Below are 11229 nucleotides of genomic sequence, written 5' to 3'. Positions count from 1 at the left end.
GCGCTGCTCTACGGGGCCGGGGGCGCCGAGGACCTGTTGGCACCGGGCGCGCCGTGCGCCGCCTGCTCGGCGGCCTCGTGCGCCAACAACGCCTTCGCCTTCGGCCCGGAGCTGAGCAGCCTCATCACGCCCTTGGCCATCCAGACGCACAACTTCGCCGCCGTCGCCGCCGCCTACTATCGCAGCCAGCAGCAGCAGCAGCAGGGCCTGGCGCCCCCCGCGCAGCCCCCGGCGCCCAGCGCGCCCCTGCCAGCCGGCGCCGCCTCGCCGCCCTTCAGCTTCCAGCTGCCGCCCCGCCTGTCGGAGTCGCCGGTGTTCGACGCGCCCCCCAGCCCCCCGGACTCGCTGTCGGACCGCGACAGCTACCTGAGCGGCTCCCTGAGCTCGGGCAGCCTCAGCGGCTCCGAGTCCCCCAGCCTCGACCCCGGCCGGCGGCTGCCCATCTTCAGCCGCCTGTCCATCTCCGACGACTGAGGCCGGAGGGCGCCGGCGAGGAGGGGGGTGGGGGGCAGCAAAGGCCTTGGATCGGGGCGAAGGGGCGCTGGAAGGCGCCCCTGGAAGACCCCGGCCCCCCGCTGCGGGGGAGGAACGAGACTGCAGGCCGGCGGGTGGAGCACTTGGACTGAACTCTGCTGGGAGCGGCCCCCACCCCTCCCCTTTCGGTTTCCTCTCTCTTTTGTTGTTGTTTTTTGTTGTTGTTATTTTTATTATTATTCAGAAATGTCATTCTTGTTGAGCAAAAAAAGCCAACGAACATTTCGTATCCATGAACAAAAATATTCACAACAAGGCAGTTGTGATGCGAATAGAACAAAACCCAACACTTGAACCATTCGTCGGTCTCGGATGTTTGGGACTTTAGGGGAAGAAGAAGCACCAGCAGCTACCAACCACCATTCCATCTCAACTTGAAAAGCGTTAGTCACACGGTCCCCATGCGGAACTCGGTCTGGAGGAGGGGAGGGGTTCCGAGTGTTTGTCTCAGACCAGTGTCAACAAACCAGCCAGCCCCACCACCTTACTGAACCTCCCTCAAGCTTCTAGAATCCAATATTCTGCCAAGAATATGCCTTGATAGTAGCCCTCGGCCTTAACGTTTGTTTTTTATATATATTCTATATAAAAAGTTTATATCTCAAAAACTGTTGCATTCCAAAGTTTCAGACTGGTTTCCTGTAGAGTCATCCTGCCTGCCCCTCTGGCAGCCTTGGACAGAGCTTAGTTGTTTGTTGGGGAGTAACTGCTGATTTTTTAGCTGTTTTGAGCTGATTCGCACCACTGCACCACAACTCAATATGAAAAACTATTTAACTTATTTATTATCTTGTGAAAAGTATACATTGAAAATTTGTTCATACTGTATTTATCAAGTATGATGAAAAGCAATAGATATATATTCTTTTATTATGTTAAATTATGATTGCCATTATTAATCGGCAAAATGTGGAGTGTATGTTCTTTTCACAGTAATATATGCCTTTTGTAACTTCACTTGGTTATTTTATTGTAAATGAGTAAAAAAAATCTTAATTTAAGAGATTGTATGTAATATTTATTTCATTAATTTCTTTCCTTGTTTACGTAAATTTTGAAAGATTGCCTGATTTCTTTACAGAAATCTTATCTCGATGCTGTGGAAGTAGTTTGAAGAATATCTTAATGAGTTTTCTTGGAATGTATAATGGTTGTAGCCCATCCAACTTTAAAGGAAAAACAATGGCCACATCGTTTGCAATCAGACTTAGAAGTGGCATACTTTTCCAACTTCAACTTGACAAATTAGCAAGTATTTTTGTTTGTTTGCTTGCTTGTTCCACCAGCTCTACTGTGACATACTAAGTATACATACATGTAGCAATAATGGGGGGGAGGGTGTTAGTTTCGCAGTGCCTATGGAAGGGCCAGAACTTGCCTTAAATCTTCCTCAACCAAATAAGTATTGTTCCTAGTGCTTGAGAGAATTTGAATGTAGGATGGGTTCAACTGCACAAAAGGAAAAGATTTTACCACTTTTTTTACATAGATATAAAGTGAAGAGGACACCTCTTAATGCTGAAAACATGTTATATATATATAGTACATGACTATGCCTTGTTTAATTACAGAAAATCCCAAAACTTGTACTATTTCTTTTTTTCCTTGTAGAAAGACGGGAACACCTTGCAGGTGTTCCCGGGCAGTGGATGAATGAGCAGTAGCATTTAGTTCGTACGTAGGTACCCTCGGAGCACTATGTATGTATGTATGTACTCTGGACTACTTTGACAGAAGTAGCTTTTTGAATGTAACAAGATAAGTCAACTTGAGTTGTAATATATTTTGGGGAATCAGTTCACTACAAATTGTGACTGTAAACATTGTACTGTAAATGTTTTGTAGTTTCCCCCCAATAAAATTTTTGGGAAAAAAAAAAAAAAGCTAACTGTGAAGCTAGCATTCTTTTTAAGCAGGACTACATATCTAGGTCCCCAACTTCCCAGCGCTTTGCCAGGGACTTCTCAGCCCTCAGAAAACTGGCATATCCTGGGTTAGGGCCTGTAGCCCCACTCACCCCCGTATGTATTTATACCAAGTTCTGGTAGCTGGAAGAAAAATGTGGACTGTCAAGGGCAGGAGTTAGCTAGCTGCTCCCCTTAGTAATAAGATGCATCCCAGGGCCGGCCTGTGGGAGGCCTAGAGGGGTGTGGCGGGCCTGTGAGTCACCAAGTGGGTCACGTGGCAGCAGAGGCAGCTGAAGGTCCCATTTTTCACTGGGAACAACTGCTTCGAGTAGGAGGGGCCTCTGGGAGCCTGTGTCCTGCAGTGCTGGAACCCTCCTGGTTAGTGGCAAGAGCCCGCTTTTAGCTTGGACTTTGGAAAACCTGGCTTCTTGTCCAGAGAGGCGGGGAAGGGAAGGAAGATTAAACAGGTTAAACATATCTGAGTGATGTTTGTTTACACAGACAACTTCCTCTAGGAGTGAGCACCCACAAGTCCGGGGTGGGGGTGGGGGGAGGAGGGAAATGGTGTGTGTGCTTTCAGGCAGCCTGCAAGTGGCTGGAAAGCAAAGGAAGGGGCCAACCCCGCCTGGATGGGCTGACTGTTAAACGTGGACTTACATTTTAGTATGAAGATGGCATTTGTCCTCCCCAAACCGAAGACTCACTGCCATGGATGCCAGTGCAGAGTAAGACAGGGTAGAACTGGCCCCCCTGGCTTTCCAAAAGGCACTTCCGCAGGAGTGGAAAGCCACCTTTTTCCTCCCTGCAGAGCAGCCGGTGGTTTCAAACAGCTGACCTTGTGGGAAGCAGCCCAACCTGTAACCGCTCAGCCACATGCCTAACACAATCCCTCTAAACAGTTACAATCAGGTGTACAAATCAATTCATGTTTTCCTCCCACGTAACCTACAGTTCTGACACTTTTTCCAAAGTAGGTTCGAGATTCAGCAATGTTTGTTTGTTCTTTAATCTGCAACAGCTGGGCTCTAGCAACCAAGGCTGCATCCCCTCTCTCTGGGCCTGCCTCCGCCGGGGTCTCCTGTGACTCACAGCTGAGCCCCCGAAGGCCTAAGGGGCAGACTGGTGTATCCCGCCAGGCCTGGAGCAGCTGTTTCCCGTTAGCGATGATTGCACTGGTGTTAACTGGAGCATTTTGGTGCTTGGCACACGCTGCCAAAAGGGGCTGTGGAACAGTTTCAAAGTTCTCCCAGATGCCGGGCCCCTGGCTGAGAGCGTCGGCGGTGGGGGCAGGGGAGCCAGAGGCCAAGGCAGGCTGGGGCAGCCGCAGACCCCGCAGGCTCCCTGGCCGCCTCGCTGTAAAGAATGCAATGGGGAGGAAAAGTCTACAATGTGGAGTTATTTAGGCCAAGCTGCATTTCAAAGGCCCTGTTTCCACTTCCATTCCAAAACTTCTTTTTCTAAACAAGTACTTTTGATCAGCTGGAATGTTTAACTTCTTTTTGGGGTAAGCCACAGTCATTTTTAAAAATTAGTTTGTTTGAAAGCCCAACGGCTAGGATCTGAAGTTTTGTATTTTAGACCCAGTGGACCGTGGAAAGCTGGCGTGGGCGGGGGAGGGGGGTCATTCAGAAATCTCGCGCTGCAGATCAATGGAGGGTCCGTTGGTCAGTCTTTCTGCAGCGGCTGGAATTAAGGCCACACCACGCTCTGGGCTACTGCTTGCTTCGCTCTTAGGAACGTTTTCTCGTCCATGAAGGGAACTAAAAGTGGAAATTGCAAGTAAGGACAAGTGAAGGTTTGGGGAGTGGAACTAAAACGGACTCTGGCTCCAAGACGGAATTGTACTCAAGATAAAATTCTTTTGTAGTCACTTGTGAAAATAAGGCCGGAATGTGATGGCATTTAGAATGTCTTCCGAGGGTCATTTCCATGGCAGTTGGAAGGCTAACGTGATTTGTAAGCACCCCAATGTGTGTGTGCCACCTTCTACATTCTGAGAAAGGCTGCCTGCATGCCTGCTTTTTCCAGCCCTCGCCTTTGCAGAATCCATTCCTGGGCGTGGAAAAGAAGCACACGATTGAGAGGGCTTTGCCTGCCCTGGAGAATAGATGGAGGATTGTGAGTGGCCCGGGGGCAAGGGCCAGGCCTGGCCAACTTGGGTGCAGGGAAGGCAAGAGTCCTTAGCCCCGCAATACTCAAGTTCAGGGTTAAACTTGGCCTGGAGTGGGGTGTAGGACGTCCTCTCAGAAACCACCGCCCGCCCCCGCCACCACCCCCCCATGTGGATGAGTGCAGAGGGCACCACGAGGCAGCCTTTGAACCTGGCATTGCGAACTATCCCAGGTACTCTCCCTTCTTCAGTTTGGCTGTGATGACGTGAGTGAGGGCGGATGTATCTCTGGGCCATGTTTTGGAAAAAAAAAATTTTTTTTTTAAACCGGAAGTTGGGTCTGCACCTCCCTTCCCCGGTGAGGGAGGGTCTGCCACGGGACTGAGGCTGAGCAGAGGCCGCTCTGACCTCGCCGAATTCTATTTCTTTTCGCCGGTTCATGCTCTGAGGGTGTGCAGAGCGGTGGCTCCCCAGACAGTTGCCCTGTGTGTGCCAGTGTCTGGCCAGGCCAAGGAGAGAGGGAGGGCAGAAGGGAGAGCTAGGGCGGAGCCAAGGCCTGGCAGCCGGGCAGGCCTTCCCAGGCTGAGGGGGAAAGAGGTGGGGTGCCGGTCTCGGGAAGCCCCGAACCTTCAGGGCCCACCTGGGACCAGGTGGTTCTTCCCACGTCTCCCCACCGCTCTTGCTAAACCTAGAAGGTGTATGAGTGTGTCCCAGGGTTAGCTTGTGGGTGGATGGGAATGTATCTGTAGGGATGGGGGCAAGGGGTGGGAATCTGTGTCTAGGTCTGTCTCTGGGTTGTGCAAGGGTTTGTGGGTGTTGCTCTGCGTGTGGTACTGTGGCGGGGTTATTCGGAGGTGATGGCTGTGGGGGGCATGTGGATTTGGGGGCTTGTGTGTAGGGCTTGGGGTGTGGGGCCTGCGTCTGTGTTAGGTACATGTGGCTGTGGGGGTATGTTGCTGTGACTCTTTGCATCAGTTGCGGTGTGAGCAGGAATGAGTCAGGAGGTATTGCCGTTTGGGGGTCTGCCTGTGTTTGTGTCTGAGCCCGGGGTTGTGCCTGTATGGGTGTGAGCATAGATCGCCGGGCGTTGGGATGGGTTGGGTGTGTGTAGCTGTTGTGTGAGCAGGTTTGGTTTGTTTTGTTTTCAGCAGACAGCTTTCAAGTTTGAACAGGGCTTTCAAAACCCGGAAATGGAGGCCAGGCTGTCACCCACTTCCTGTAGTGCGGTAGGCAGGACTGGGCTACAGGGGGCCGGGCCCCCAAGTCTACCGGGACCCCCCAGACCCACTGTCATAGTTGGTCACACTGGCAGGTGAGACCGCTCACGGGCTGTGTGGACATTTTTAGAAAGAATTTTCTGGGTGAAGCGGGAGGGCGATCTTTCATTTTCAGCGGGGCAGAAATAGCTCTGTGGGAGAGGAGTTCTTTTACCCTCTGGGGCGAGAGGCAGCTCCGAAATCCAAGGAAAAATTATAAGGGCTTGAGACAGACAAGAAAACTCCTGAGCTCGCTGAAACCGAGTTTAAAATATTTTGCTAAAAATAAGCCTTGTTTTCTTTGTGGATTCCTCTGGCAGTCTGCCCTCCAGTTAGGGTGCTTAGCCGGCCTGGGAAGCTGGGCGGAATTTTTAAAAAAGCGAGTGTTTCCCAGCTGTGGCCTTGGAAAGTTCTGTTTTCCATTTATTAAAGTCCTAGTTTCCGGCTAATTAAAATTATTCTCAAATAAAACTCCATGGCCCAGCGATATTTGATGAAACACAGAATTCCTGGTGACCCCTCTGCAGGGGGTCCTGCTGGCTGGGGGCAGCAGGAGCCCCCTCAACTGGGCCCCAACTGGGTTTTAGTGGGGGTGGGGGCAGGCCTTTGAAATTCAGGCCCCAAGGCCTTGCTTAGGAAGCCCTGCCTGATGACTCAGCTTGCAGAAGGCCAGTCTCTGAGCCAGGTGAGAAGGGCCAGCCGGTGTGTTTTCTCTTCCACCACCAGTCACCAGCATCCCTGGTGGTGCAAACCCTTGGCCAATGCTACTTGAAAGGCTGAAGGTTTGCCTTCCCAGAGGCACCTCGGAAGAAAAGCCTGAGATTCAACTTCCAAAACATCAACCACTGTGAACCCTGGGGAGCCTCGGCGTCTACTGACACACACAGAGGCTTTTAAAAAATGCGTGGACAAATGGAAGGTAAAGATGGTGGAATTTGTCCCAAAGCTTTTGAAGCCCCAGTCTCGGAAACTCCCAGGGGCAGTTCTACCCTGTCTTACAGGGTCGGTAGGAGTCAGAATTGATGCGATGGCAGGGAGTTCGAGTTTGGGGGTTCAGTATGAGTTCACCAGAGGCTGAGTCCTCTGGCCACAGTTGGTACACCGCCTGTGAGAACCTATCAGACCTGGTTGCTTCTCCCTGGCCTGGCTACTCCTGAGGCTTCTATCCAGTTGGAGCCAAGGTGAAGGGGCTTTATCGAGCAACTACAGTGTGCCCAGGCCTGTGCTCCTGTGTCGGAGTTAAGGGAATTCAGCAGAGCCTCCAAGACCAATATGTCCTGTTGATGGTAGCAGGAGACACCACTGGCTGGAGGCCTGTTTCACTGAGGCCCCGGGCTCGGGGAGCCAGATGTGGTGGCAGACCCCCCACTGCCGATGCCCAGAGACCCAATCGGCCATGAAACGGGCAGGACACTTGTAGCCAGTGCTGGGGTAGCAGAGGGGAGCTGGCGACCCTCATCCCTGCCTTCATGGAGGTAGAACAGCTCAACCAGAGAGGCAACATTAATCAACTCATTACAAGAACCAACGTGCCTCTTTGGGAAAAGATTTGACAGTTCCTAAAACCGCTATGCGTGGAGTTAGTAGGTACCTTATAATGTTAAGTAGCTAGAGACAGGGACCAGGGGTGTCCTTCTCCATGCCTGGAAGCCCCCCCTCCCCCCGCCCCCTGCCCCCTGCCCCCTGCCCCCTGCCCCCTTACAGGAGTTTGGGAAGCCATAAAGACTAACTGGGCATACGTCCAGGTGGGCCCAAATTAGGCCAGGTGGGCTTAATTCAGCCAGTGGGGTCAACCAATACCGTCGACCACGGCTCCCAGCTGAAGGCCCTAAATACCAGAACTTCGGAAGCACCAGTCCTTGGCCTGCTTCTCCGTGTTCCCCTTGCCCATGCCTCTGTCCCTCTGACTCGGGCCACCCCGTGTGGGTGTGCCGTCCCGAGAGGTTGCCCATGTGCAGTGACTGTAAAGCCTGAAACTTCTTCCGTCCTTTATAAAAACCCACTCCGATCATAAGCCAGGCTTCGGCCTAAATTGCTCTTCAAGTGAAGTCAAGAACCAAGGTTTTTCCCACCTGAGAAACCTAACAGAAACACAGCGATCCCACTCCCAGGTGCGCACCCAAAGGAATGAGAAAGCGGTCGGTGTGAGATATGAAAATAATTTATACTGTATCAAGGGGTCACGAGGGTGGGGTTTTGGGGAGGGAGGGAAAAAAGAGCCGACACCAAGGGCTCAATAGAAAGTAAATGTTTAGAAAATGATGATGGCAACATATGTACAAATATGCTCAGTACAATTGATGTATGGGTGGTTATGAACTGTGAGAGCCCCCAATAAAATGCTTTTTTGAAAAATGAGCTGATGCCAAGGGCTTAAGTGAAGAGCAAATGTTTCAAGAACGATGAGGGCAATGAATGTACAAATGTGCTTTACACAATTGATGTATGTATTGTGATAAGAGTTGCATGAGCCCCTAATAAAATGATTTAAAAAATAATAAAATTAAATTATTTTTTAATAAAAAAAAAAAAGGAATGAACTCCCTGTTCACACAAAACAGAATACGTAAACGTTCACAGCAGCCTTCGAAAGAGCCAGAAAGTGGAAGCAGCCCAAGGGCCACCAACTGATGGCGGGCTACACAAAATTCCATGCAATGGAATATTACTCTGCTGTAAAAAAGGACAGGAGTACTGGAGGGAGGTCATCGCAGTGGAAAGAACTGGGACTGGAGGGTCAGCCATGCTACACGGCTGACCATGCTACCCACAACCGCTGTCACTTCTGTGCTGTGCGACCTTCAGCTTCAGGATCTTCTTTTGAGCTGAAGCAGGGGTATCTCATTGCTACTGCCACCGCTGCTGTTGATGAGACCAAATGAGACCCTAGGGGGAAGTGTTCAATGAACATCTGCTGACGTCATTACAGTTGTTCAGCCACGCCCTCCCTCCAGCCCCTGCCTGGGGTCTCCAGGCTACCATCGCCTGGTAAAGACTAACAGCTACTGTGTGTGGAGCTTTAATTAGGCCACGAAAGCTTTACATATGTTAATGAGGATCCTTGGAACGACCTTCTTTTCCATAGATGAGGGGTCAGGCGGCTAGGAAAAGGCTGGAACATAATTCAAACCAATTGATGCTTTTGCCCTTTCAGATCTGCCCCCACCTCCCCCTTCTGACAGCACTCTACAGCCTCGTTGGTTCGTTCCCTTGTTTATAAAGCTCAGCTCTCTGGGACGCCTAGGGTTTCACACGCGTGTTCTGTGCTTCGTTTGTGCTTTTAAAATGGTTTCATTTAAATCACTCGTCTGCTCAAATACTCGGAAGAAAATCTAAAACCTGACAACCAATCTACCGGGTCCTGCAGGACATGCTCCTATCTCCTCCCCTTGCTGGCCTAACTCGGCTTTCTGACCTCAACTTCCTCCTCGCCCAGCCCACCCCAAGGACACTGGCCTCCTGGATGGGCCTCCTCAATGGTCCTTAATCTGGGCTGACTCCCTGCCCCAGGGCCTTTGCACATGCTAATCTGCCAAACTCTTCCTCAAGGCTCTCTTTAAATAAATTCCTGATAAGCTATTTCCTTGGAGAGGGGAGGGTAGCCTGACACCTCCCTCTGGTCCAGCAGCTTTGTTTGATTTCCCTACCCCCACACCCCCCAAGGATTTTTAACTCTTTAATTTACGTAAAGGTATTTTTATGTATATATGAGCCTTCCGCCCAAGACTCTTCACCCCATGAGGGCAGGGATTCTCCTTGGAAAGCATTGGAAGAGTTAAGCCAGGAGTAAGAAGGGACTGGGCTGTCTCCTTCCATAAACACTTACAGCCCTGGAAACCCACAGGGTGTCGCTCCGAGTCAGCACTGACTCGATGGCACCGAGTTTGGTTTTTGGAAGAGAACGACACGGTTCTAAACAGTCTGTCTGGAGAGTAAAGTGAATTAAGAATGGTTCCTTAGGAAAGCAATCTTAGTGCTAAAAAAAAAAAAGTTAAAAAGAAAACTCCTTTATCTAGGATAGTCCTCTCCGTATCTCAAAGATCAGAAGGCGGAGGCTCAGAGAGGGGCTGAAGACCCTTCTGGGGCCTCCCCGATTTCAGGGTTTCCAATGGCTGTGATCTTTTGCCTGTAGCTCGCCGGCCTCTCTCTCCCACACACTACTGGAGGGGTCTGAGCCACTGACCTTTCCATTAAGGGTCGAGCCACAAACCATTTGTGCTACCCAGAGATCCTTGGGAGGAACTGAAAGAATTCAAAATGCTATCAATCTACTGCTTCGTGGGCAAACTGGTAGAGGAGACGGGCAGAGCTGAGCTCTGCTGGCCTGCATACCTGCCTGCCCACCATGCCACCCAGTGGTCTCATTTGCACCTCAGCACCCTACCCAGTAGCCTGGGGACCCCCCTCCTCTCACATGTCCCAGAAGTACCTCAAGCCTCCAGAGTGACCCCCTCAGCTGTCCCTGTCCCCACACACGTGTTGCCACAAGCACCTCATTTCCCACACCACAGCTCTGGCTCCCTTGAATCTTCTCTCCATCTCTCTCCCTCGTCATGTACATGGGGCCCAGCTTCTAACTGTGCCTCGGTCAGTGCCTCCCTCTCTGTCCCCTCACACTTGCCAGAGCCCCCAGCTGGCCCTCCTCCTGGCCACAGTCTCTCCAGGGCACGCTTCCTAAGGGACCCACCTCTCCTTGGCCTGGGGCCTCTGTAGGGCACACCCCACACACCCCCAGTTTGCTTCCCAACGTGCCCGGCAAGCCTCGAACCTGGAAGGCTTCCCTCCCCTGCCTGATACCCATCACACACCTGGACCCTCTTCCTCCCTGTGTCCTCTGCCAGGGACACAGCCCCAGGTCCCCCCAGCTTCACCGGCTCTCTCTCTCCCCGACATTCAGCAGAGGCGCCATCTTGGTCTCAGACTTGTCCTCTCCCCTGCCCACCCAGCCCCGCCACCTCGTCATGTCCTCGTCAGCTAGTTGAATCTGGCCTGTAAGGGCCTTCACGGCACGCAAAGGTCATCATCGTCCATTGGTACTCCCTAGCCCGGCCCCTACCAGGGCCTCCCAACTCTGCCCCATCACACCAGGCCACCCTTTGATGGGTCTTGTTCTCCCCATCTTTACAGAGGAAGAAAATGAAGCTCACAGAAGCGAAGGGTCTTGCCCAAGGTCTGTCTCCCAGCTCATAAGCGAGGCACCACGGTTCCCACGTGGCCTCCGTGGCTCAGAAGTGGGAACCGTGCAACCCTCCCCAGGACTCCTTGTTTTGTTTTGTTTGTTTGTTTGTTTAATCATTAGGGGCTCATACAACTCTTAGCACACTCCATGCACACATCAATTCCTTGGTTCGTTTTGTCTTGTGATCGATCACCCTGCAGCTTGTACATTGAATCCCAATATGGATTCACGGGGAACCCTAAC

At 51.6% G+C, this 11229-nt stretch overlaps 1 protein-coding gene across 1 annotated transcript; it reads left to right on the top strand.

The window, feature by feature from the left end:
- ZFP36L2 (ZFP36 ring finger protein like 2) lies at positions 1-1535 on the top strand (the record flags this gene model as incomplete). Its single annotated transcript, XM_004700054.2, has 1 exon — positions 1-1535. A coding segment is annotated over one exon (474 nt), but the record flags the coding sequence as incomplete, so codon positions are not given.
- Between the last annotated feature and the right edge of the window lie 9694 nt (positions 1536-11229).

The sequence above is a fragment of the Echinops telfairi genome, unplaced genomic scaffold (genome assembly GCF_000313985.2).
Source record: "Echinops telfairi isolate 266 unplaced genomic scaffold, ASM31398v2 ScPeMD7_7475;HRSCAF=8513, whole genome shotgun sequence".
NCBI classification, from domain to species: domain Eukaryota; kingdom Metazoa; phylum Chordata; class Mammalia; order Afrosoricida; family Tenrecidae; genus Echinops; species Echinops telfairi.
Note: the sequence above shows the minus strand (reverse complement) of the source record. Positions and strands in the feature narration are given on the sequence as shown.